Source organism: Phaethon aethereus (genome assembly GCF_964289735.1).
Source record: "Phaethon aethereus genome assembly, chromosome: 17".
Lineage (NCBI taxonomy): Eukaryota > Metazoa > Chordata > Aves > Phaethontiformes > Phaethontidae > Phaethon > Phaethon aethereus.
Window position 1 is genome coordinate 1,712,114 of NC_138593.1, and position 26,376 is coordinate 1,738,489.

The window sequence follows — 26,376 nt, forward strand, 5'->3', positions numbered from 1 at the left end:
TGTTCCCGCTGCACCAGCTCCCAGCACGGCTCACTGGTGTCTTTTCTGGGCCATTGGCCACATCTACTGATCACTCCTCAACATGGGGAAGGATGAGACAAACTGCTCCTCAGAGTTCCTGAGTTTATTACAAAACATCAGTTTAAGGCTGCTTCTTAAGCAGGGTTTACATTTCCTTGTGCTGGTGCCTGGTCAGCCCCAACACGGCCGTACGGAGACCTCCTCCTTTGTCCTGCTCCCCGGTGGTGCCTGGGCCGGTCGGTTTGTACATCCAGCTCCATCCAGTCTCATGAGACGTGTCTGACACTGGTGCTTGTTTTAAATATTAAGGCCAGGGCTTGCAACTAAAACACAGTAAAAGATTTTAGGTTCTTTTTAAAACCAGCTTCTACACCAGGTCCAGACTCGGCTCGGGACAATCTTCCGCCAAGCCACCCCTCTGACGAACACCCCCAGCACCAGAGGGAACTTTGCACGGATGGCGAGACCATCTTCATGGCTTAAAATACAAACACTGGAATCTTTTATTTAGGCACACAAGTAAGAGTCCCAGGCTTCAGTGTGAGGGCTGAGGAAGCGGGTGGGGACGCGAGGTCTGGCCTCTGAGCAGCAGCATGTCCCGGTGCCCCTCCTGCCCCGCAGCGATTGCCCTGCACGCTGCCAGCCGCCGGCTCAAGACGGGCCATCATTATCCACTGTTGACAGGAGACGGGCGACCTGGGCCTTTTGCGCACCGGTGATGTGCTGAGCCATCTGCATGACGCAGTCCATGGCAACCTCGGGGTTGGCTTGGACCAAGCTGCAAGGCAGGCGGGAGAGGTCAGCTGCCTTGGAGGCTGAAGCAAGAACCGCCTCATCCCCACCACCTGCTGTCCCCAACCCAGGGGACAGCATTGCTCTTCGCATCCCAGCTCCCGCGGCCACTCACCTCCGGATGTGCTTGAGGACGTAGTCCCGCTTCAAGTACTTGATGTTCTCCCGGATGGCCGACTGGGTGCCGTCGTCCTCTTGCATGTGCTTCTCCAGCCACTCCACCACCACCTGGTTGTTGTCCCAGAGGTAGCCCTGAGGAGAGCAGCACCATGAGCAGGGGGTGCTGCTGCCTGCACAGCCCGAGCCCCCCCTTTCTGCTGTGGCCTCAGGCTTTTTCCTCCGTGACAAAACCAGACAATGGGAGTTTTCTCCTCAGTCCCGCACATACGGCACAGGACGGCTCAGCACATGCCCCCACTCCTGTCTAACAGACACTGGAGACAAGGTTCAGTTTAGAAATTGGAACTAAGAAAGCTTTGTGGGCTGTTTAAAATGCAAAAAGTTAATGTAAAACATGTTTCCTTTGCATGCCCTCACTTCCCAGCTCAGCAAGCACAGAACTGACGTGGTGAGGTGTGTGTCATGGCGCTTGCTTTCAAGGGTAGCTCAAATGCAAAGACCCCAAGTCTCACTTCTGCCCTGGAAAGCCCTATCTGATGGTGGAAAATGAGGAGGCTCATGTTTATTTGGGGGCCACCTTGCTACAGCTGAACATCGGCATCCAACTGAGGTCACCCGATTTGAAGAGAGAGCCCCAGGCTCAGGGCTGCGTAGCCCACCCCGGCACAGGCTGCAGAATCGTAATTCCCATCGCAGGTTTAAACACTTAGGGAGGCACCAATGAAACAGCCGAGCAACGGGAGAGCAAGGTGACAGCCCTCCGGACCCGCCTGGCCACAGGGATGCCTCAGGAAGCTGGGGTTGGGGGTACCTTTGCGGCTCCTTCCGTCTCCATGAACCAGCGCCGCAGCATGGACTGAATGTGGATGTGGCTCAGTTCACTGTTCGCCTTCAGGACCTCTGCCTTCACCACCTCCTCCAGCAGCAGCCGTCGCAGCCGCCAGTAGAGGAAGGAGCGGGCATTCTTCCACTCCAGGATGTCCTGGAGAAACAGGGACACAGCTCAGGTTTGCCTTTCCAGAGGAAGAGGAGCTGATCTGCAGCAACTGCCTGCTGGCGGCTCACGCCGGCGGGTTTGAAGGCAGCTCTTCTGGGCTGGAGCAGAGTGCAGCACCCGGGGCACACTGAGCTGCAGCCCAGACCCCCAGGAAGGACTTTACCTCCCGTCTTCATGCAACTGCTGCAAGCCCCCCTGCGCCGAGCCCCTTCCCGCTGGCTCACCGTGATGACGCCTTTCTCCTGCATGCGGCCCGGGGTGTCGTGCAGGTCAGCGAAGTGCACGGCCACCTGGTAGTATATGGGCAGGAGGAGCTCCTCCCGGGCCTTGAGCTGCTTCTCCAGCTCCCTGCGCTGCGCCTCGGACAGCTCGGGGGTGCCTGTGGGACACACCGTGCTCAGCAGCCTGCCCGCTGCCCCTGTGACGGGGCTCCCCAGGCCACCGTGGGGGCTGTGCTCCGCTCAGTGCTCCTACATCAGCCACCCCTGCCAGGAAACGGGGTGCCCAGCATCACGGCCCTTTGCTTTGCACATTTACACCCCTGCCCAGAGCCCAGTCACAGAAAGCCATGGCCACGAAGGGGCCGTGCTGTGTTCTGCGCCGGCCGCAAGGGAGGTGGGAGGTGGCCTTTGCAAGGACTTTGTGGGACCATGTTTTAGCAGTGTGGATGTGGAGGGGCATGGGGCCAAGGACCTCCCAACGCAGACCCACCCATCTGCTGCTGGCAGGAGCCGATCACAGGGTGAAAGGAGACCCAGGGCATTAAAGGCAGCCTCTGTGCAGCTCTGTAATGACTATGTGTCATCTCATCAGGTACTGATTCAGCATGGCCATCGCCATCCTTCATCTCAAAGCATGGGAGCAAAGTCCAGCACCATTTACGGAGCCCCCAGGAGATGCAGGTATTTTAAAGTTCCACCGCATCCCCTTGGCAGGCTCCACCATCAGAAGAGCCATAAAGAGTTTCCACAGAGGAACACTAAAGGATTTCCTGACGGTTGCCACCATGGTGTTTGAGCCTCATGTTTTAACTTGTCGTTACCAACACCCACAAGTCAAAATGCCCTTCCCTTACCCAGCTGCTCAACGAGCCTGGCATAGACCGTATCGATCCTTCTCATGGTCTTCACCAAATCTTTCTTCCTGAACTTGATCTCCACTGTTCCTCCAGGCTCCAAAATGCCTCCCCTGGAAGGAAAGTTTGGTAAAGCAGGGACGAGTCTGCATGGAAAAATAAATCCTGGGACAAAACGTCCAGGCAACTCCCTAAGAATTAGGGAGGGAGAAAACCTAAAAGGGTTTTGTTCCCAGTCTGGGATTCTTGTCTATCCTCCCACTCCTTACAGCTTGCTCCAGTATGCATTAATTAAGGTTAGGGAAAATGCTTCCTGTCCCGTAGAAGCATGATTTACTTGCCCACAGCCTTTGCTGGATGCAGATACCCCCACGGAGATACCTGCCATGCTGCTCTGCAAGAACCCTGGAACTTTTGGCTGATGGCTTTGATTAACCAAAGGGTAAAAAATACACATCTCAAGTGACCGGAGGCCCCTGCCAGCGGGACTATGACTCTGCAGACCCCATGCACCGGCTCTCATTTCTCTGCACATAGGCTGCGGAGGACACACATATATTTTGGACACTGACCTGCTCTCCTTGTCTGCGTAGAGCTCTACATACAGAGGGTTGATGGTGGAGTCGATGACCACCCAGGAACCTCCCCGCAGCTCCGCGTGTGGCGGGATATAGACCAGGACAGGCTGCTTGAAATCCCGGAGGCTATCGACAATGAAGGCACCGAACTTCAGCATTTGGTCGTACATGTCTGAAAGCCAAAAGGACTCAGTGGCTGGGCGCCCCGACTGCTGTGGACCCAGCTAGTGCCCCTTGCCTCCTCCCAACCTTTTCAGTCTAGCTGCCCAAAGCCACCTTCTTCACTGGAGAGACCAAACAAGCCCACCAAAAACAGCCCAGCAGGAAGCCACCAAGCCCTGGGACCTGGGTCCTGGCAATGCCCCATCACCTCCCCAGCCCAACCCACATCCTGGAGTGGTGCGGGCAGGTTCTTGGTAGACTGGGTCATCCCAGGACCCGGGGGTGGCAGGAGTGCCGGCAGTATGGCATGGCATGGGGATGTGGGCACCCTGAGTGTGGATACCTTTCATGCCACTGGAGAAACCTCTCCAGTTGGCGAAGATCATCAGTGGGAGATGCTCCCGGTTGAAGTCCCGAATAGCCTGGGCTGTTTTAAAAGCAGAGTTTGGAAACCAGACCTGCCCTGCTTGCTGGATTATCTGGAAAAGACGGTTGGCAGCAGCGTTGAGACTGGTGCCGGTGCTTCCCAGCACACTGCACTGGTGGGTTGGCAGCACACGGTGTAAAAGAGCTGAAAGAAAACAAACTGACCGAGCACCCTTGATTTCACCAGTCCTTAAGGAAAATCAGGACATGCCAAAGGGTTACACCAAGCTTTTTCCCCGCTCTCCCCTCCAACCTCCTGCTGCTGCTTGGCTGCACTATGGTCTCACCACACACCTTTGCCTCCGAGTCCAGGTTGGCAGGGTCCGCAGGTATTGTCACTTCCACGGTGCGTGTCTCGACAGCGATGACACCCACGGGGAGACCTCCCAGCCTGCAGCAAGGCCCAATAGCCTCAGCAGAGGCCAGCTCCCCTCCACACTGCACCCCAGCCCCACCAGAGAGGTGTTCCCCCTCCATCATCCCAAAAGCAGTGCCATAGCCAGGGCTCAAGTGCATTTGGCCATGCACGCAGGCTCCCCGCATCACCCTCTGCCCTAGGGCTCCATCCCTTGATCCCAGTAGTACCTTGCTCTGCCAACCACGACTGTCTGAGCCCATGGCCTCATGATCTCCAAGAAGCTGCCCTGGTCAAAGAAGCCGCTCTGCCAGGTCCCCTTGAGAGCTGCAGAGCACAGGGAAAAGTGAAGCAGTGCGACAGTGAGCGCTGAAGGGCGCTCTCTGCACCGACCCACCACAAAAAGCACCTTCTGCATTGGGATGGGGGGGTTGCAGCCACAAGATGGTTTTGGGAGCATTGCTGCAGAGGTCTCAGGCTGCTCTCACTTACTTGGATGGGGTCTCCCTGCCAGCATCCACCTGGGGTCGTAGGGGACTTTGGAAGGGACAAAATCAATTTCTCTTTCAATGGGGTCACTTACGGCAGTGACAGGCACCGGGCTCCGGTTATCCTGCAACGGAGAGCCCCGAAGGGCAGGTCACCAGCCAGGTATGGGGTAACACCCCACACCACTGTCCTGCAGCACCCTTCTACCTTGGGTATGAACGAGAGCCACTGCAGGATGGTGTAGACCCCCTCGAAGTCATCTGGGACGGTGACATGGGAAACACCATTATTGTGCATGATCTGCACGCCTCCCAGCTGGTTATTTGATGTGTAAACTTCACGCCCCAACACCTAACCAGAATTATTAACAGAAACAGATTGGTCTCTGCTAACACAGGAGCTGCTTCTCCTTGCTCTGTTTGTTAAGTCAAACCTCTGTACAGGCACATTCCCGCTGGTTTAAGGCTGAATTTCCACCTCTGCCTACCAGGCTGAAGTTAAAGCAAAGGGATCCTGCTTTAGACATGTGCATCGGTTTAGCTAAGCAGGTTTCAAATCAGCTCAAACCAGTGTGATTCTGCCCAAAGATGGGTCCTGCCCCTGGGACCGGAGCCAAACATTCCCCTGCCGTACGGCCCTGCCCCAGGAACAACGCACCATGAACTGGCCCCTACAGCACCAAATAGGTGCGGGGTGGCATTCTCTCGGTGCTCAGAGAGAAGAGCACATTGCAGTTCCCCTGCATCTCCTCCACACAGGTCCCATGAGGTGATGAGCAGGGAGCGGTCACTTCTTCCCATGGGACAGGGAAGGAGCCCACGCATGCTGTGGCGTGAAGGACAGTGCCGGGTAGGACACATGGCTGGAGCGTGGTACCTTATTGAGAGCCGTGACGCCAGTGAGGATGATGTGGGAGTTCTCCACCTGGATGACACGCTGGCCCAGCCTCACCAGGTACGCACCGATACCGATGGCACGACAGGTCACCTGGGCACACACACAAGGACACACAGGGTTACTGGGGAGAAAGGGCTGCAGCACGGTCTGCGAGTGCCGGGAGAACGATGCTCTCTGGCTCCGCAGGGGCCTGCACAGTCGAGTTGTACCAGCTCGCCTGTTATCCCCCCCAAGGGAATGACCTTAAAAGCGAATGGGAGAGAGGGGAGGAGCAGAGCAGGGGAAGGGCCCTCGGCTGTACCATGCTGATGGTCACTATTTCATCGTAAGCGCGAGAGGACTCCCCGGCGATGGTACCGGCAGCTCTCAGGTTTTCCACCCCAAAACCATTGTCCTTCCCAATGATGTCTAGGAGGACGTACCTGCGGGGAAAGCAGAGCCGTGGTGGCACGGGCAGGACAGAGGGAAGCACTCACTTGTGCGACGTGTTTGGCAGGATGCTGAGCCAGGACGTGGGAGCTGCATCCCAGCGGGACCCAGGGCAAGGCTCGGGCCACCTCTGTGTGCCCCGTGGGATAGTGGGGCTCACCTGGACTCGCCCCCTTCCTCCACATGCTCACAGTGCACCGAGTTCATGGTGCTGATCCTCGTGTAGTCCTGGGGAGTCAGGTACAGGTACTTGAACCCCTGGAAATAAAGAGGAGGAGTAGTTTTGGAGCCCCCCGTGCACACGTTCATGTGGGACACAGTCCCTCTCCAAACCCAACCCAAACCCGCCCCATGCATCAACAGCGGCTCAGGGACGAGGGCTGGACAGAGCAGCCATGCCAGCACTGGCACCTTTATCTCCACCCTGCTGGGGAAAGCAGAGGGAACCATCCCCATAGCAGTGGGTGCACATGTGTGCCAACCCCCAGTATTGATCCCCCAGTTTTATGATCCAGTTTAGCTCTAGTCCTTCCTTCCCCAAATAAGTCCCCTGTTATTTTTTGTGATGGCAGGAGGGGAGGTGCCCACACACCTTGTAAGGGTCCGCAGGGTCCACCCAGGCCACCTGGAACATGTGCTTTATCTCGTCAGCAAAGCCGATGCGGGCACCGCTGTTGGCGGCGATGTAGATGCGGGGGATGCCTTCAGCCCGCGCCAGCTCCGAGGCCCGCAGGAAGACCAGGTCCTCCTCTGGTCCAAAGGAGCCAATCTTGTGTGTGATGTCGTTGCAGATGAGCACGATGTCCCGGCCTTTTGGATACTCGGGGGTCTTCAGCTTCATTTTGAAAGCAACCATCCCCACCTGCCCCAAAACAGCACAAGGTCATGGGTCAGGCTCCTCCAGAAATAGAGGGTCTGAGCTGCAGACTGCATTAACTGACAGACAAAACACTTGCTTGAGGAGCATCTCCCAGGCTTTAAACACAGCCAGACTGGGGACGCCACCAGCCATTCCCACCTGCCGCAGCACAGCTTCAGCCTCCCCTCTCTCTCGCCCCATTCCCAGATCATCCCCGCTACCTCGTTCCCTCCAGGGACCCTATTCATCTGCACGAGGTGCCCCTGCGAGTCCAGCACTAGCTCGGTGTACGTCAGGACATCCTTGGGGTACAGCTCCGAGGAGCCCCACAGCTTGAAGAGAGCCTGCAGAGACACCGTGCACAGGACGAGCTGAAAGCATGGGGCTGCAGCAGCTCCGAGGCTATCGCCGAGCGCAGACGCACACTCCTGCAGCAGGCTGGGACTTGGGGTGCACAAAACTTTGCGTTAGAGCCCCCACCCTGCTGCAGACCTCCTTGCACGGGGCTTTCTGCTTCACGTCCTCCATGAGTGTGACTACAGCAATTTGCAAGAGCTAGGAATTGGTTTAGAAACGCTTCATATAACCAAAAATATCGGGGCTTGGGTTCTTTTCTTTTTCTCATTTGCCAGCTAAGGGGAGAGGAATCTTTACCCCAGATGGGAATATTTGGGCATGGTGGGGGAAGAAAAGCAAATGCAATAATTTAGAGCCTCCTTCTGCTCAGCCAGACTCACCTGCCTGATCATCTCAGGGAAATCATACACATAGGTAGTACCCAAGGACTGCGCCTGGAACCGCTTGGCCTGAAGCAGGTCCTTGGTGACGTAGGGGGTGTTGATGAGCATCCCGTGATGTGGCCCTTGCTTGTCCCCATATGACCGAAACATGATCTGGAGAGAAGAGCAGAGCGTTGGCTGCCTTCCCTCGGCATGCGGGTGAGTCCTCTCTGCAACGCTAAGGTGTGGGAGCCCCGCAGGGCTGGAACTCTGCTGAGCTCTGCCTGGCCAAGATGCTCGTGCCCACAGCTCTGCTCGACCAAACAATATGATTCTCCACCCCACTCTGTGCTATTGAGGGGACAGAGTGCAACACTGCTGTGCCGCAAGTACCAGTAACACCCTAACGCTGACCTTCACCTCCCAGACCAAAACCTGTGCAACTAAGCGCCAGCAACACCCCTGGGGCTCAGCATCATTTTGGAGCAAAGCATCACCCCGAGGTGCCCAACTGGATGCAGCACAGAGGAGAGTGAAACTGGGCCAGTCCTGGGAATGATGCTGCACAGTCCCATTGGGTTTGTCTGGTCTGGGACAGACCAGCACTGCAGGTGCACAAGGATTTTGCCAAAAACCACCCCAAAGCTTCACGGTCACTGACAATTGCTCAAGCAGTTGTGGCTGGGTCCCCGTTTGCAGCCGCTGCCTGCAGTTACTCACGCTGCCGGTGCTGGGATCCCTCACTTCCTTGTAGAGGCTGATGTCCAGGTAGTAGCCGGACTCGTTGGTCAGGAAGAGGCGGATGGGGATGGCGGTGGCAGTGGGTGTCAGGCGGATGTTGATCTTCACCTCGGCCTGCAGGACCCGCAGCTTCCAGAGGCGGCTGCCGTAGCGCATCACCATGGACCGCACCGACTCCTCGATCTGGGCACAGGACAGCACACGACACCATTGTCCCCAGTGCCAAGGCTGGAGCAGCCCTGTTACATCTCTATCCCAAACAGCCATTTCAGATTTGCTTTGGGCAAGCCCCTTCCCTCTCTCCATCCCTCCATCCCTGGGGGCTGGTGCTGCCATCCAGCCTCTCCACTGGGGAGAGGGAAAGACAATGCCCCACACCCTCCTGAGTGGACACAGCCCCACTCCTTCAGACTGCACGCTGCCTGGGGGAAGAGTCTGCCACCCACCCTCGTGCCCTCCAGTGAGCTGCCCGCTTGTCCAAGCCTGTACAAAGAGCCCTGATCATTGCCAAGTGTGAAATAGCACCTCCCCAGCAAACAGCCCACAGTGAAGGTCTGACACAGAAGTTAAGCTGCAGGTACCTCTGTGGCTGCTGAATCCAAGCCCCACCCAGGGTTGGGTGGGCACTGGATGGGACTGGGTCTGACAGCGTGGGGGGGGCTGCCCATCTGTGCAGCGGTACCGAGCACGGGGGACAGTGCAGCCTCCATCCCCAGATCAGCACCACGCTGACAGTGGGAAGTAGGACACCAAGAAACGCACCTTGGAAGGGTCCATGACAACCGTGGGGACAAAGTTGAGGAAGATGTGGTTGCAGTCGGTGCGGACGGTGGTGTTGTTGAAGGCCACCTCCAGCTCATCCATCGCCTCCAGCAGCAGCCGCTCACCCTCATTCTGCAGGTACTCGAAGGAAGCCTCCTGCGGCGCACGGGGCGGCTCAGGGGCGGCCAGAGCAACCCCCTGCACCTGAAATGCACCCACCTCTGCCCGCGCACCCAGGGGACCTGGCACCTCCTTGCCTTGGTGATGAGGTCTGAGTGGCGCACGATGGCGCGGATGAAGAAGCGGTAGTCGGTGGTCTCAGCGCCCGCCTGCACCTTGGCAGCCCCCAGGTAGAGGTGCATCTTGTGGTTGGCACAGGGAATGGCCGTCAGGTCGAAGTTGCGCATGCGGCTCAGCTCCAGCTGGAAAGCCAGCGCCGGCTCCAGGTGACGGTAGATGCGATCCTCTGCAAACTGGCGCGGCACAGAGGGGTGAGTGAGCGGCCGGCCAGCCAGCGCCGGACGGGCTCTGCTCTCACCGCGTCTCTTACCTCGTCTCTGGCTCTGAATGTGAAAAACTTTGGGAATTCTCTCTAGAGCAAAGAGAGGAGAGAGAGGACAACGTGAGTAATCCTCGCACACAGAGGATTTTTCTGATTTTCAGTGAATTCATTAAGAAGAAAAAACCTTGCAGGCTTCCTCCTCCCCCAAAAGGAAAAGAACCGAGAGTAATCAATGCCTTTTAAAGGCAGCTTAAAGCCTATGGAGCAGCCACGCAGGAATCACATGTTACTGGAGACATTAGCAGGATGAAGGATAAGAGAGGAGATAAATCACTCACTGAATCCCTCATTAACTAATTCCCAGCTCCTGGTGCACAGTAGGTACATCCATCACTCAATGCTAGGTCTATAAGGCCCTTATAGATGTTTCTAGGTGCTTTAGGGAGGCAGAAACATGATGCATCTAAAGCCACTCTGCCTGTTGGCGGTTCAGTCTGCACTCACCTGCTGGACAATGAGAAACGTGATTCTCCGCAGACCACAGTCAACAAGGACATTTTTCTACACGGAAACAGAAGACTCCACCAGTTACGAAAGGTTAAACACCTCCACCGAGGGAGCAAACAAAACCCAAGCAGCTGCTGCAGGGTGCAGCACTTTGGGGAACACCGCATGAAGATGAGGCAGCACCTTGGGGTATGGTGCCTGGCTTGCAGGATCTGCAAAAAGGGGGTCCGGCCCCAGAGACAGACCTTGGACTGGGCAAAGGCTCTGAAGATGGGCACCAGCATCTCATCTTCCATGTGGTCAGCCCAGCGGAGTGCAATGTTGAGGATGTGGATCGGCTCCTCACGGACATTCTGGCAAAAAACCTTGCCAGTCAACCCTGACCAGCAGCACCACTGCTACCCCGGCACCACCTGGGGGGACAGCAACGGCATCATGCCCACCTTGGCATCGTCCTCCTCGTAGACGGTGGCTCGTGCCTCGCTGAAGAGCGTGCTCTCCGAAGGCGGGTCGGCGAAGCACGAGATTACTTCATCGAAGTTCCTGCCCAAATGGCAAGGATGAAGTGACAAGTCAGCACGTCGTGCCCACCCCCTGCCCAAGGGGACAGCACCAGGAACCCACTGTGGCAAGGACGCAGGTACCAGCGCAGCACCCTGGGGGCACGTACTGAAAATACCACTCAGCCCCAACCTCTGGCTGTGGGAGGAACAGGATCTGCTCCCAGCACTGCCCAGCTGCCACCAGTTTTGGCTTTTCCACCCTCTTTTGCTCTCTAACAACTGCAGTGGCATCCAAAAGGCGTGTGTACAACCGGCCAGGCACGTCCCTGCACCCCCACCTCGTGAAGTCCTCGAATCTGTCGAAGGCCACCATAGCTCCCATCCGCTGGCTCAGGGGAGAAAAGCCACTGTCCATGAAGAGCTCGGTGCTGTGCCGGGCCAGGTCGGGGTTGGAGATGCTGACGGGGACAGACATCCTGCACGGGGGAGCAAGGCAGCCATCAGCCGTGGGCAGAGGCGCTGCTCTTGGGTCCAACAGGGACCACGCAGGTCCCACGTGGGACCCTGACCCGGAGAGTGCGCATCCTGCTCCACTGGCAAAGGCAGAGCGTGGTGGGCAGCTCCCTCTGAGGGTCCCCACATTTTGCACGGGGGAGACAATACAAAACCAACAGCTTTGCAAAAAGGACCGTGGCCAGGGGAGCGGGGGCCCCCGTACCTGTTTGGGTGGGAGGATGGCAGCATGAACTGGAACTCCACCAGGCAGGTGCCGTCCAAGAGCTGCCGGTGCTGCAGGCTGTTCAGCTCGTAGGCGATGTACCCGCGCCGCACGTACACCTGGGAGGGGGACGGCAGGAGGTACCGCCGTGCCCCTGCTCCCACCACACACATCCAGGCCACCCCCCAGGGTTCGCGTGCCCCCCACAGCACCCCAGCCCTCACCTCCAGTGCCGCCATGCGCACCACCTGGTTGGTGTGGTAGAAGAAGGTGGGAAGCACGTCAAAGATGGTGGTTTCCGAGAGGATCAGTTTCTGGGGGGAGGAGAAAGGAAACTTTAGGGCAGGATGAAGTGGGACCCTCTTGCCCCATCACAGGATGGGGGAGGCACGTTCCAGAGGGGTCTCTCAATGTGGGGCTGTGCAGGACTGGCCATCAGGGTGCCAGGGGACACCCAGCCCACCATGGGGATGCCGCCAGACCCAGACGTGGATCCATATGCCAGTCCCCTGCCAAACTGGGTGAGGAGCAGGGGATGGGGACTGGCAGCAATGCTCCACACAGGCACCGACACCACAGCAAGGCTTTGATTGCTTTTTTGGCTATTTTTAAGGCTAAGCCACTTGCAGCCAGACCTCCTCACCAAAGCCACCCGAAAGCCAAATTCCCTCTGCGGAAAATCGCGCGATTCCCAACCTTCAGGTTTTCAGGGCAGTACTCGTGCCCGTACATGTCGATAGCAGAGAGGAAGATGGACTCCACCTGGTTGTGTCGCAGCTCGTAGGAGGGCAGGTGAGAGGCGATGAGCACCTGCGAGGGGAGAGGCTGCTGGGAGCGCGGGCGACGGGGACAGGGACAGGGATGGGGATGGCACGGCGCTCGCTGACCTGCCGTGCTCTCAGCGCCACTTTGGAGTGTTCCGTCTTGCTGAGCTGCGTCAGCTCGTGGAGGATGGCCATCAGCTCATCCGTCAGCGTGGGGTCACGGCCGCACAGCTGGTCCTGCAGTGCACGCACCACCATGGCTCAGCTCAGGCCCCTCGCTGCGGGATGGCTTCATCCCGCACCCTAGCCCTGCACGGGCAACGGGGACGAGACCCGAGGTGCTAAAATGGGCAAAACGCTGCTCTTTGAACGAAGGGCAGCAATGCAATGCTACAGAGGGGAGGTAAAGCCTGTCCTAACGAGGCAGGAATGGACACCTGAATGCAAAACCCAAACTCTGGGGATACATTAAACAGAAGAGCAGAAAAGTGGTTTCTCAGGTGTCTGTCCACTTTCAAGGGAAAAGCACAGGGCTGTGACAGAAACCCGCAGCCACGTCCTGTCTCACAGCGATGCAGAGCTCGCCTCGACTTCGGGCTTTTCCCTGCTGCCAGCCTTTACTTCTGGTGTCTCGGGGCACATGGGCTGTACTCACGATTAACATGGTCACCAGCAGGTTCTTCTTTGCCACCTGAGCATGAGAGAAGATGCTCTCCAGCACGGGGGTCATGTCGGGTTTGCACTGCTCCCGCAAGCTGATGACGCACTTGTCATAGTGAGCTGCGGGGCAGAGCACGGTGAGCCCTGCAGACCCCCCAGAGAGCCCCACAGACCCCTCCAGAGAGCCCCTGAGCCCTCACCATGCTGGAACTGGGTCTCCACTTGCAGGTAGCGTCTCAGCAGGTCCAGCACCACTGCCTTCATGTAGCCCCGGATGCCGCTGCGGTACCTGGGGAGCAGAGAGCCCAGCCTGCTGCGAGGAGCTGGCGGTGGTGGGGGAGCTGGCGGGGGGGCACGGTCAGTACGGGGCTCACCTCTGCACCAGCTGCACCACGGTCTGCGTGTTCATGAAGAAGACCTCCCGCTCAGCCTTCCTCTGCAGTGTGGCCGCGTGGGTGTCCAGCACGTTGGCGATCTGCGGGGAGAAGGCACAGGGTCCGGTGCAGGTCGGGGCCAGCCTCGTTTGCTTTTTCCCCCCTCCCAAGCGAAAAATGCAAAGTGACAAATAAATGTAGAAAAACGAATATAAAAACACAAATATAAAAACACAAGCATAAAACCACAAATGTTTCTCTCATTTAATTTTTTGTAATATCTAGTGGCAGGACAAATTCAGGCAGAAACTCCTAAGGAGCTCTAGGAAAAAGGAAGCAAAGGCCAAGCTGGGGAGCGCAGCCCCCGCGCCGCTCACCTGCTGGCTGGGGAAGCGGCAGAGCACGGAGGTGATGTTGCTGGCGTACTGCGCCATCACCTTCCGGATCGACTTCTCCACGGACAGAGGGATTCTTCCCGAAATGCTCGTCATGATCTCCTGCAGCTCCAGGAGGGGCAGGGAGGGGTCCCGCAGGGTCTTCATCAGCTGCGCCACCCACTCCTTCACCTGTGGGGAGCAGAAGCTGGTGCTGCCTGCACCCACCAGCACTGCCTGCACCCACCGGTGCTGCCTGTCTTGCCACAATGGCAAACACAAGGCAACAGGGCAGGATCCCTGGACCACCTTTGCCCCCAACACCTACCTTGGTGCTGAAGTATGGCTCAGGCAGGCAGTACCCGTTCATGACGTTGGTGAGATTGTCCAGGACGTTGCGGAGAACCTGGTGCTGCTTCTCACCAGTGATGGGGAGGGTCTGCTGGGCTGGGAGCCCCCCTGTGAATGGCTGCGCCTGAAGAGAGAGGAGGTGGGCTGGCCTGGGTCCTTGCCGACATGGGACGGTGCCCCACAAGAGCTGCAGCTGCCCCAGAGAAACCAGCACAACCCCTCCAGCATCTGCTTTTGGTTAGATACAGAGGAAGCTCCTAACATTCAGCTTCGTGTCTCTGCCAGTGCCATCATGAAAAAAATGCAGAAAAACGGGGGATTTACACAGAGTGCTATAGATACCCTAAAAACTTGCACGTGAGCTTCTGCACGCTAAGTAAGCGTGCATGGGACGCTTACGCAGAGCAACACCATGGCACGTGGAGCAGCAGCTGGCAGCGGGATGTGGCACGGCCATGCAAGTGCCACGCTGTGCCAGCACGGGGACACATCCCTGCTGATGCCCCAGTCAGGGCAGCTCCTCCATTTTGTCCCCCAGCGAGCGTCCCCGGTGCCCCGCGGGATGCCATTTGGGAGGGGACAGGAGGGGACAGGCAGCGTGGCCGGCCCTGGCAGACTCACGGCCTTCACTTTGGTGGGATCATCCAGCTCAAGCCGGGCTATGACGCAGCCTGCCTCCAGCAGCGCGCCCGGCCGCTTGACGTAGTGCACCCGCCCAGCCTCCTCCACTGCCAGCGTCATGATGATCTTCATCACCTGGGCAAGGACGGGTGAAACGGTCACTGAGCGAGCAGCGCCCGCACACCGCAGAGCGCCTCGAACGGCACAGCAGTGTTGGTGGGTTTCATCTTTGCCGTCCACCAGCACGGCAGGAAGAGATCTCCTCTGGATTCTTCTGCAAAACCCACCTCAATCTCTGCAAAAACATTCCCCTCGGCTACGTGGCCACCATCATCCACCGTGTACTGGAGCAGCTTCCCCGCGGAGGGCGAGCGTAGCACCGTCGGGTCCTTCTCCTTCTCGAAGTCGCAGGTTTTGTTCCCAATGGTGATCCGGTATCTGAAGGAGAGGGAAAGGTCTCACGAACCCGCTGCCAGTCAGCGGGCAAGGCTGGTGGGGGCCCAGTGGGGAGGTACCTGTCGATCTCCTCCTTCATGTAGGTGGTGTAGCTGTTGCCATCATAGGAGAGCAGCAGCCCGCCGTCGTTCAGCCGGTGCACATCTATCTCTATGTGAGTGCGGTTCATGATGATGACGTACGTCGTCAGGGACTGGCGGGCAACCTGCAGGCAGCAGCCGGGGGGAGCCCTCAGTGCAACCCCCCAAAACGCGTGCAACGGCCTTTCTGGGGGCTGGTGGTAATGGTGGGGGGTGATGAGCATCTCCCCATGCTTGGTGCAAGGGCCAGTGCAGGAGTAGCATGCTGCCATGGGACGGGGCTGTGCCGGGGAGGGCGGGAGGCAGCGACCTCAGGCTGCACCAAAGAGTGGTTCAAACGCAGCCCAGAGCTGGTTTAACTCATGGCTCACCTGCTGCTTTCATTGTGAGTAGGGAGTTTTTGCATGAAGTTCAACTAATTGGGTTTAAAAGCAAGAAAAGGAGGTCCTTTATTAAACTCAGGGCAACAGGATGCACGAAAATGTCCGTCTAGTTAAAATGAGGTTATTAACCTCATTTTTATGTTGCACATTTTTAAAGGACAACCTTGTGTTTATTACATCTTTCTCCTTCAGGACAGGAGCACACGTTCCACTCCCTGTGAGAAGTCCTGGTTTGGGAGGAGCACGGCCCAGCCCTCACCTGGAGAACGTACTTCACACCCTCATAGATGAGCTCCACGTCGACAATGTTCAGCAAGGAGGCTGCTGGCAGCACCTGCCCCCTGAAACACAACGGACGGGTCAAGCACCACAAGTGTTTCTTGCCTTGCGCGTCGGCGGGTAGCCAAGTGTGCGAGATGTCAGCAGTGCTGCTGGCGTTGGGCCCTGCGGGCTCCGAGCCGCCTGGGGGATGGCACGAAGGTGACCGGAGTGGACAGACATCTGCTTTAAATGACCCACGTGAGTGCCTTGTAAAAATGCATCCGGAGGCAGGCCAGACACTGGCGAAACACGCTCAGATAAGGGTGCAGGGGAGAGACCTGGGCGTCCTCCAAGGCTGGAGGAATAACCTTGACATTCAAGTGCAGGCTGCATTCAGCGAAGCTGCTTTTCCTTGAAACCTGTTTTCCCAACCATGTGAAACTTTTTCCGCTCTCCAGACAAAGCAATAGCCAAGAAGCCAGAGCTGTGAGTCACAGCAGACACCCCCATTTCCCGTCTGTTGCAGTGCCATGGGCTCTGCCTCCAGATTTGCAAAGCTTTTGCAGCAAAAGAGGGAAGGAAGGTGGCCCTGAGAGAGAAAAGCTCAGGTCTCCATGCTTGCAGGAGCCGCACGGGCTGCCAGGAGCGGCCCATTAGGACATGCGATCCCCCTGACTCCTGCCCATCGCACGGCCGAGCCCCCATCGGGTAGCCCCTGCTCCACACCTCTCCAGCGAGTGCAAGAAGTCGGTCATGCACGTCCTGAAGGCGGCATCCGCGACGTTCAGGGCACCGCAGACAACACCCAGCATCGTGTCCGGCTTCTCTGCCTGTGGGGGGCAAAACCAACAGGGTTTGGGTCTCACACCAGAACGGGAGCAGTGATCCCTGGGGGGCCGGTCTCCCCCACCTGCACTTTCTCGGCGATCAGGTGGTCCAGCCAGCCGGTGTCTATCTCATTGTTCTGGAAGCTCTCCGTCTCCAGCAGCTTAATCAGATACTCCACCGTGGTCCGGAAATCCCCGCGGATGGACAGCTCTTTCAGGGCAACCACCATGTTCCTTTCAGGGAGCAAAACCCACCATTAACGACTGACGAGGTGGCACTTGGCTTTCAGCAGAGGAAACTGGGAAACCACAGGGACCAGAGTGATGAGCTCCCGAGCCCTGGGTGCCCTCATGCCTGGATGAAACAGCCCCACAGTCAGCACTGACTTAATAAAACACGTAAATACCCAAGACAGACTCGTTACATGTTGCTCAATTACTGAATGAACATTGCTGCTCACTGGCACTAAGCACATGCTTAGCGGATCACTACAACATGTCTTTAAGGATCAGGTTGATGAACTGGGGCTGTAGCACCACCGCAGCCTGAAAACTTTAGCTGTGGCCAGACAGTCTCTGCAGCACGCACAAGCCGCTCAGCACAGCGGCACCATTCTGGTCCTCTGAGATAAAAGCCAGTTTTCCCGGCTCATACACCCACTGCGAGTCTTTCCAAGAACACCCGCTCTCCACCCTGTCCCACCACACTCACGAGATGGCCTCCTCCCGGTTCTCTCCCCATGAGAAGCAGTGCCCAAACTGGGAATCAGCAAACTCATGCAGCCCCCCGGCTGCCGCCACGCTGAAGTACCCCCAGACGTTCTTGCTGCTGCGGAAGTTCAGCTCCTGCACCGTCCCCGAGCTGGGCTTAAAACCCTGAGCAAAGACAGAGCAGAAGACATGGAGAAACCAAGTTTGAGACTCATGCAGCGCAAATGGAAGGGGAACCCCTGTGCCATTTATTGGTCTGCACATGGATCTCACCGATCCCACAGGTTGAATGCCCACAAGCATTGTCTGGCTGGGGAGGATTGTGCCCAGTTCAATCCCATGAGCGGCAGGGTCACCCGCGTCCCCAGGCGTGGGGCCGCTGCACGAGCCCGTCCCCCTCAGCTCACCTCCTCAGGGTTCTCGCTGGTGATCCGGGCAGCGATGACATGGCCCCTGGGCACGGGGGTGTTGGTGGGGCTGTGGAAGCAGATGAGCGTATCGCCCCAGGGGCTCTCCCCGTACAGCACCCGGATGTCTTTTATCCTGTGCAAGGGGATGCCCATTGCAATCTGCACGAGTAACAAGGAGGACTTTAGTTGCTGGAACAAGACTTTAGCATTAAAACTACAACTGGGAGACATCAACAAATGGTATGAATTAAAAGCAAGGGGAAGAGGCACCATGCTGCAGGCAGCTGCTCTCAGCAGGGAGCCAGAGGTGAAGCAGGGATGCTACCTTGCTTCTGCCTGCACCCTACACGCTGGTGTATGGGACAGCTTCCCTCTGCCAGGCTCCAGCCTAGCCCTTCTCCCTAAATTGCAAAATTGCTTCATCTAACACGGCTCGCAAGGTCGCCCGTGTGCGGTCAGGTACCTGCAGCTGGGCAGCAGGGAGGTTCACGTCCGCGATCATCTCTGTGCAAGGGTGCTCCACCTGCAGGCGCGGGTTCAGCTCGAGGAAGTGGAAGCTCCCGTCCTCGCTGTAGAGGTACTCAACGGTGCCCGTGCTCACGTAGCCCACCATCTGGGCCAGGCGGACCGCGCACTGCAGCACAGGGCGAAACCGCCACGGGGAGTAATGACCCTCTGTTCACCACAGCGGAGTCAGGGTGTCCCAAGCAAAATGGCAGCAGTGTCCTTGCATGGATCCAAGGAGAGAAGCAGGGCTGGGGCTCCCCACTCGGCTCCGGGGGTCCCTCCCTTCCTTAGGAGCCTCAGGTGCCAAAAATCACAATAAACCCAGCAAAGAACAGACTGGTTTCTCACTAAAACCCCATGCTGCCCAAAGACTGGGGCCACCCACCTGCTCCATCACCTCGATGACGGCAGGCACCGCAATTGTGGTGGGTGCCTCCTCGATGATCTTCTGGTGCCGGCGCTGAATGGAACAGTCACGGCCGAAGAGGGAGATGGCGTTGCCATATTCATCAGCCAGCACCTGCACCTCCAGGTGCCGTGCGTGCTGCGCCAGCTTCATCAGGAAGATTGGGGACCCAGGCGCCTCTGCCTGCACCTGCAGCAGGGGAGACGGTTATGCTCCAGCATCACCCCCCAGATTTCATCCCAGGATGGAGGCAGGTCCTGTGGTGAGCCCAGGTGGGCAGCACAAAGTGCCCAGGGTGGGAGCATGACCCTGCTGCGTGCCCCAGGATGGGACAGGGATGGGGATGGAGGTTCCGGGCACCTCTCACCTGCCGGAAGCAGGTGCCAAATTCCTCCGCTGCCTCCACCTTTCGGATGCCTTTTCCCCCACCGCCTTCTGCTGCCTTGATCATCAGCGGGTAGCCGATCCTCTTGGCTACCTGAGGAGAGGACAAGGACTGGGGTGACTGAAGCGCTCTGGACTCCAACCCACCATCCCGACTGCCCACCCTGCCCCAGCCCCATGCAGTCCTGAGCAGGACTGCCCTGAGCCATGTCCATTCAGAGGGATGAACTGCTGTCACATGTGCTGGGAGCCCAAAAGGGCTCCAAAGAGAAATAATGGTGGCCAAGAGACAACCAGCTGCCTGTGGGCTCAGCTTTACCTCCAGACCTTCCTCCACGTCCTTCACGCAGCCCTGCGCGTACGTCTCAAGAGGGATGCTGATTGTCTGCTGATGCTTCTGGTCCTCCTCAGACCACTGGGCCACCAGACCTGTGGGCACGGCCAGGGCTATGGTCACCGCCACAGCGGCATGATGGCTGTGCCCAGGCAAGCTGGGCACCCCACAGCAGCACATGCCATTTCCCCTGTGCCCGTGCACCCCATCTCCAAAACTCCCTCTGCCATGGGGTCCCTGACATCTGCAGCCACTCTGTGGCCAGCCAGGCTGGGGACCCCAACCCCATGCTTGCTTTGGGGGAGAAGGAGGGGCAGGGACAAGAGAAATGGGGGAGTGGGGAGGATGTGTGGGGCTGGGGAGGAGGTGCTTACCACTCCCACTCCATGGCAGCGTGGGGATCTGGACCGTCTGAGCCACGATGGTGGAGGCAACCTTGTCCCCCAGTGCCCACATGGCATCACTGGGAGGACCTTCAAACAGGGAGGGAAGGGGTGAGCTGGGGTGAGCTGGGGTGAGCTAGGGTGAGCTGGGCCAGCCCGGCCAGCTGTCCCGTCCCTGTCGCATGGATGCTGCGGAAACTGCTCCCCACTGAGCCAGTACCATCAGCCCTTCTGCAAAAAGTCAGGGCATGGGAAATGCCCCAAACCCACTGCCCAGTTCAGGACAGAGCTTGATCCTTCTCCAAGGGGAAGCCCTGGGCTGTCCCCTGGCTGAGCAGCCCACGAGGTCTGCTCCCACCCGATGTTCCTCTGTGAATGCTGCATCAGCATTACAGGGAAAACCCAGAAAACAGCAGGATTCCTGGGACAGCTCCGGGAAACCAGCCTGGGGACTGCAATGCTGCAGGGTAGGCATGCCCGACACACGAAACAGGCATTGCCCAGCACGGTGTCATAGAATCACAGAACAGAATCACGGAATCATTAAGGTTGGAAAAGACCTTTAAGATCGTCAAGTCCAACCATCAACCCAATGCCACCATGCCCACTAAACTGTGTCCCAAAGTGCCACAGCTACATATTTTTTGAACACTTCCAGTGATGGTGACTCCACCACCTCCCTGGGCAGCCTGTGCCAATGCTTGACCATTCTTTCAGTAAAGAGATTTTTCCTAACATCCAGTCCAAACCTGCCCCGTCCCTGGGGAGCGAGCATGCATGCACATGCTAGCCTGATGCCCACAGCTCCCTCCAGCACAGGGAAGGCAGTAAGGTCTTACCTAGGAAAGCTATCCCATTTTTCTGCAGCAGCTCTGGCAACTTGGGGTTTTCTGAGGCATGTCCCCAGCCAGCCCACACCGCCTGGTGCACAAGAAGGAGCAGTGTGAGCCATTACCTCCCCGCGTTGCTGTCCTCCCATCGCCCACAGCATCGTGCCCGGCTCCTCCGCGTGGAGGGACGTCACCCCATTTCTGAGTGCCCCTTCTTCCCCATCCGCTTCCCTCAGCAAAGAGGTGGGAAGCCTGCAAGCGGCTGCTACCTGGACTGGGATCCGTTTGGAAATGTCCACGATCAGCTCCACGTTGGCGTAGTTGTTGTTGTTGGCCCCCCCGGGGACAGGCACATAGTGATCTGCCATTTTGATGTACTCTGCAAGACAGGGCATGGTGGTGGTGGGAGCTGGTTCTGCCAAGCCGCACCCCACTCGCATGCTGCCCCTTGCACCTCCTCCCCAAATCCTCCATCCTGGGGAGGCTGGAAGGGCAGGAAATTATTTACTCCTGCATCTGGCTGCACAGGAGGGAAGTGTGTGACCCCGAGTTGTACAGAGGCCCCCACGTCCCAGGCAGCAGCATGGGGAGAAGGAAAGGGCTGCCCCGGTTCAGCCTCAGGGTGAGGAACTTCTCTCGTTGGGATGCGTTTAGGAATTACCTGCATTAGCCTTGAGGTCTTCAGGGGTGACCATGACCACAAACCGAATGGCACGCTCGTTTCGGAACATCTCGTAGGCCCACCGGCGGATGGAGCGCATGCACTTCACGGCGGCGATGCCATTGTTGGCAATGAGGACCTGGGGGGACGGGGACATGGGGCATCAGGCTGAAACTTCTCCTTGCTGCTGGGGCGTGGGGCTGGGCGTGCGGCCCCGAGGGACAGCAGCGTGGAGGCGAGGGCTGGGCGCAGGCGGTGAGCAGAGCAGGGCAGCCGTGCTAACACGGCCGCTTTGCAGCAGCCAGTTGTACGTGCTGTACATACAATGTTGTACATACGTGTACATTCTTAGCAGCTTTGATGCCTGGCACTGGGCTAATGAAGGACAGGACTTTGGCCTTTGTTTGTGCCTGCCATGCAAAGCCACATGCAAGCAGCCCCTGCAAGCATTGGGAGAGTCTCCCTCTCCCAGCCCATGAGGACGGGTAAAGCCAGGGGACGAGCAGCTCGTCCTAGGCTGCCATCAGTCCAAGCCTGGCGGGTGCGGGAGACTTGGGCAATGCTCAAGGATGCTGCCATGAAAAGCGGCGACCCTCCACCCAAACCAAGGCAACGGTACGTGGGGAAAGACCTTCTCGATGATGCGGTTGCCCCCAAAGCGGGTGACGAACTCTGCTGGCGAGGCGACGGTGAAGTCCCGTTGCAGATCCATCTTCCTGTTCTCACGGCCCCTCTTCGCCAGCTGCAGCCCGGACATGCTAGGCCTGCGGCGGGACGCAATGCTGTCAGCGAGCCCGCAGCTGCGCGAGCAAACGTGTGCCGCTGCTGGCTCAGGCTTCCCTGGGGGGTTGGATTTGCAGAGAGCCCGGTAGCCTGCAGCAGTGGGCACTGGAGACCAAACTGTTCCCCCTCTGCGGCTTCTTCCAAGGAAAGCAATAAAACCCTTCGCCCTGCTGACACACGCAGGGAACGTCGGGATTCACCTTCCTCGCTACCAGCTCCCTGACGCACACCGGGATCTCTTCAGGGACATTGAACACCCACTGCAATGCCGCAGAGGAAAACTGTTTTCAGCTGAGTTATATGGGGCAAGCAATTTGGGGTGAACAGAGCATCTTTTGCTATTAAAACACTCCCCCCAGCAGCTGAGGGTCCACATAGATTCGGACGCTGCGACAAGCAGATTTGCAGCCACAGGGGCTGCGCTGAGACCCTGCTGTGCTGGACAAAAGCCCCTGGGGTTTGCATTTCAGGGAGCAGAAAGCTGCTCAGGATTTTCAGAAGCATGCTTGTGCCCCGAGCACTGCTACCACCGCAGCACGGCCATGCCCGCTTCTGTGCCACTAATAGCTCCCAGCCTGGCTGCAGCTAGAAACGCACCACGCTCTGCTCCGAGGCCCGAGGAATATGGGGAGACTCCCAGGGGGCCAAAACGCAGCACCGACTGCGGACCCTCCCTCCCACTGCCAGGGATGTTACATGCACAAATGCCCCTTTGCAGTGACTGAGGTCTGCTGCAAAGCCCCCACAGCTCCCAGTTCACACCAATCCCCATTGCATGGTTGTATCTATCCCCCACGTCCCCAGATGACACCCAGAGCGGCCCAGCTGGGTGGTGTGGGTGGCAGGAAAAACAACGGGTACATGGGATAGCACAGAGAATCCCATCACCGGCGTCCGTGCAAGGCAAGCAGGATTGCTGCCTCCAAACCCCATGGCACGAGCACCAGGTCTGCGAGGGGCGCAGCCGGAGGTGCCCCTACAAGGGTGACCAAAGGGGGAGCAAAGAGTGCTCTGCAAGAAACCTTGCAAAGAGCGTGATGCGCCGCTCCCAGCAGCTGCCTTGGGAATTTGCTCTTGCACAGCCTGCAATGACAGCAGCCACAGCTCCTTGCCAAATTGGGCCCCATGCTGCCTGCGCTGCCTGCTCCACGACCCCAAAACACCTTCCCAGGCATGCTGTGCTGCTGGCCAGACTCACCCCTACCATGGTTTTCCACTGAAGGCATTTCCATGCCCTCCAGAGTCTATTCCTCGTTTCCCACCCCATCCCGCATCCCCAAAGCGGGCAGGCTGGAGCGGGCTGCGCTGCAGCCGGCCAGCCCAGCCCCTCTGCGGGGCTGCGGTCCCAGCAGTGCTACAAGGCACTCTCATGACTCCCACCTCCTGACACGGCGGTTGCTGGCGCAGGAGGGTCTGGCAGCGCCAGCAGCCCATCGTGGGCAGGCAGGGACATCCCTGTGGCTCTGCCCAGAGTTTTAACCAGCTTTCTATTTTAGTCACTAGGTTCACATTCCCCCCCCAACTCAGCCAGATTTTGAACTGCTGATGGTTGTTCCACAGATGTGCTATAAATAAGCAAAGGAAGAAGAACCAGCCCCCCCCGAATGAGCTGATTTCACACAAGCAGCACTTGGCACATTTATTTTAAGGGGAAATGTGCCGAACCCCCCTGGGAGGTTGGGAAACATCCTGATCTCTCTGCACACTTAGGGTATTATTTTCTCAGTAGCTGGAGCACTCCATCAAAAGGTGCCAGGTTTACCATGCTCCGGCGCATCCCCTGTGCCGCTTGGCAGCTCTGCCAGGGCCAGCTGCACTGCCCGCTTCCCTCCCGCGGTCCCGAACCCCACCGCAAAGCCTGCGCCAGCACACCCGTCCCATCCTGCACCAACCGTGTCTACAACGTGACTCAGGCAACGACATAAGGAAATTCCTCCCGTGTTAAAGCGCAGAGGAGCAGCAGCGATACCCCGCTGGCAGCACGGTGCATGAAATCACCCAAACTCCCAGCTAGGCATGAAGACACCGTTGGGCTGTGCTTGGTGAGCAGGCTGTTGGGTTTCGTAACAGAGGTCCCTGCAGCCAAAGGTCTTTTATTTTTAACCACGGTGGGAGTGAAGGAGCCAGGAGGAGCTGAGCAGCAGTGCTTTGTTTCCAGTTATCTACAATGGCTGTCAGCTACGCTCGCACGAGAAGCCGCTCAGCACAAGCTAGCAGGCAGCAGCGAGCTGCCCTGCGGCCTCGCCAGCACTAAGGCTGGGCAAAAGTCACTGCAAAGCTACCCACGGAGCAAAGCTCACCCGCTTTTCACCAACTCATCGCAAAACCACCAAAGAGCTGCTTTTCTGCCTTGAGTAATTTATCTGCAATAGTTGCCAGGGCAGAGGAAGGGCAGGAGCGGCACAGGAGCACCCCACATCCCCTGGGATGCTGTGTTTCCCCCTGCGCAATACTGGGAGCACGTTAGCATCGCGTCCCCCAGCAGAAGCAAAGTGAACCTGGCAGCAGGAGTGGGTCTTCGTGGGATCCAGCCCTGAGGGCACAAGGGAAACATTTGCAAGCACAAGTGCGTGTGCCAGTGCGAAAGGCTCGGCGCAGCTTGCCTTAATGTACACCCTGTGAAACGCCCCCAGCAACGCTCAGGCACAAAACGGGCACCCAGAAGGATGGTGAGTGCAAGGAAAACACCAGCAGCGCCTGCCGCTGCCCATCTGCGTGCTCACCACCTCGACCGACCTCAATCTTGTCTTACCACACAAGAAAATGCCCGCTCCCCGGTGCACCCCTGTCATGTGCCAACCACAGCTGCGGCCAGTGGGTTGGCACGGCCTTTCCCGGCACCGGGAGATGGTTCAGGGACAGAGGGGAGCGAAATAAGAGAGGAAACTGAGAAAACAGGAGCAATTGGGCAATTTGGCTGCAGCGCTGGGGATTGCGTTTGAAGGAACACTATGCACTCTAAAAGCACCTACCACCCCGTTCTTTGACATCCAAAAGCGAAGCAAGCCCTGCCCCAGCCCTCGCTGCACTCATGCACGTGGCGCTGCCAACACACAGAGCGCTCGGCCTCGTCCGCTCTTCCCGCGGGGGCTGCCGTTAACCTTATTAGCAGCATAGCCTGCCTCAAATGGGACAACTTCGCATCACCGCCGCTCCCGACCCCACACATGGTACCTCATGCCGGCAGCGGGCTCCAGCGAGGAGGTCCCGGCGGGGGGCTCGGTGCCGGGGCCCCCCACCCCGGCCAGGCTGCTGCGCCGGCTGCCCAGCCTGAAGGCCGTGGCCACCAGCTCATCATCGGAGGAGTTGTCCTCGAAGGAGCCCAGCACGAATTTGGCCAGGGCTGGCCGGCGGAGAGCAGCAGGGCTGTACACCGCGATCTGCTCCTGCCCCCCCGCCACAGCCTTGCCAGCCCGTGGCGGCGGGTTGAAGGCCGGGGGGCCTGGCCGGGCCGGGGGCTTAGCTACGGTGGGAGCCAGCGGCTGCTCCGCTGCGGTCTGCTCCAGCTTCTCCTCTTCCCCAGGCCGAGGGTGGGACATTTTGGCCCAGACGAGCAGCACCAGCAGCAGCAGGAGCAGGGCGGCCGGCAGCATTCACCCGCCCTGGGGAAAGGCATGGAGACGCTCCGTCAGGGAGGACCCAGGCCCCCCCATCTGCTGGGGGCATGGCAACAGCCCCCCAAAACGCCGAGGCCCCTTCCTCCTCGCACCCCATACCGCACCCCCCCCAACACCCCGCCAGACCCCCCTCCAGCCCGGCGCGGCTGCCTGCAGGCTCAGCCGGAGCTATTTTTACGCCCCAAAAGAGGAGCGGCGCGGGCGGGGGCACAGCTCGGCTCTGCCTTCACACAGCCCTAAGGGGCCCCCCGCCCCCCCAGGGCAGCAGCGAGGCCGCCCCCAACCCCTCGCAGAGGGGGGGGGGCCTTCAACCGCACCCCGAACCTCTGCCGGCAGGAAAAGCTGGGTACGGCCGCGCGGGGGAACGGCCGCAGGCCCGCCGTGCGCCCCTCAGCCCCGGCCCCCTCTGGGGGGGCCACTCACCATCAGCGCTGAGCCCCGCGGGTCCCCCCCTACCAGGCCGGCGGCTGCCGGGACGAACGGGGGGCTGCGCCTGCCCGCACCGCGGCTCCCCGTCACGCCGGTCCGCGCCGGGCTCGGCGCCAGG

At 58.7% G+C, this 26,376-nt stretch overlaps 1 protein-coding gene across 3 annotated transcripts; it reads right to left on the reverse strand.

Moving 5' to 3' along the window:
* Window positions 1–568: 568 nt before the first annotated feature.
* ACACB (acetyl-CoA carboxylase beta) lies at window positions 569–25,805 on the reverse strand (the record flags this gene model as incomplete). 3 transcript variants are annotated; one of them, XM_082007676.1, is made up of 52 exons in its annotated part: window positions 569–799; window positions 929–1,065; window positions 1,745–1,915; window positions 2,155–2,309; window positions 3,006–3,118; window positions 3,578–3,755; window positions 4,089–4,224; window positions 4,466–4,562; window positions 4,757–4,853; window positions 5,019–5,139; window positions 5,223–5,366; window positions 5,892–6,002; window positions 6,214–6,334; window positions 6,502–6,599; window positions 6,934–7,203; window positions 7,422–7,544; window positions 7,938–8,093; window positions 8,640–8,843; window positions 9,423–9,578; window positions 9,680–9,895; window positions 9,973–10,014; window positions 10,429–10,485; window positions 10,677–10,784; window positions 10,875–10,974; window positions 11,273–11,410; window positions 11,653–11,771; window positions 11,877–11,966; window positions 12,349–12,462; window positions 12,540–12,653; window positions 13,072–13,196; window positions 13,277–13,365; window positions 13,451–13,551; window positions 13,828–14,016; window positions 14,153–14,299; window positions 14,797–14,931; window positions 15,084–15,234; window positions 15,312–15,457; window positions 15,975–16,056; window positions 16,703–16,806; window positions 16,887–17,037; window positions 17,516–17,679; window positions 17,922–18,083; window positions 18,388–18,558; window positions 18,817–19,026; window positions 19,205–19,315; window positions 19,541–19,650; window positions 19,930–20,028; window positions 20,778–20,859; window positions 21,038–21,147; window positions 21,430–21,568; window positions 22,061–22,193; window positions 25,387–25,805. In XM_082007676.1, the coding sequence occupies 52 exons, from the start codon at window positions 25,803–25,805 to the stop codon at window positions 673–675; spliced, it is 7,143 nt and encodes a 2,380-aa protein (XP_081863802.1). In that variant the 3' UTR covers window positions 569–672. The 3 variants fall into 3 exon arrangements, with proteins under 3 accessions (XP_081863802.1, XP_081863803.1, XP_081863804.1); XM_082007677.1 differs by having other exon boundaries at window positions 3,006–3,151; window positions 11,273–11,458; window positions 25,387–25,406; XM_082007678.1 differs by lacking the exon at window positions 25,387–25,805 and having other exon boundaries at window positions 11,273–11,458; window positions 22,061–22,189.
* Between the last annotated feature and the right edge of the window lie 571 nt (window positions 25,806–26,376).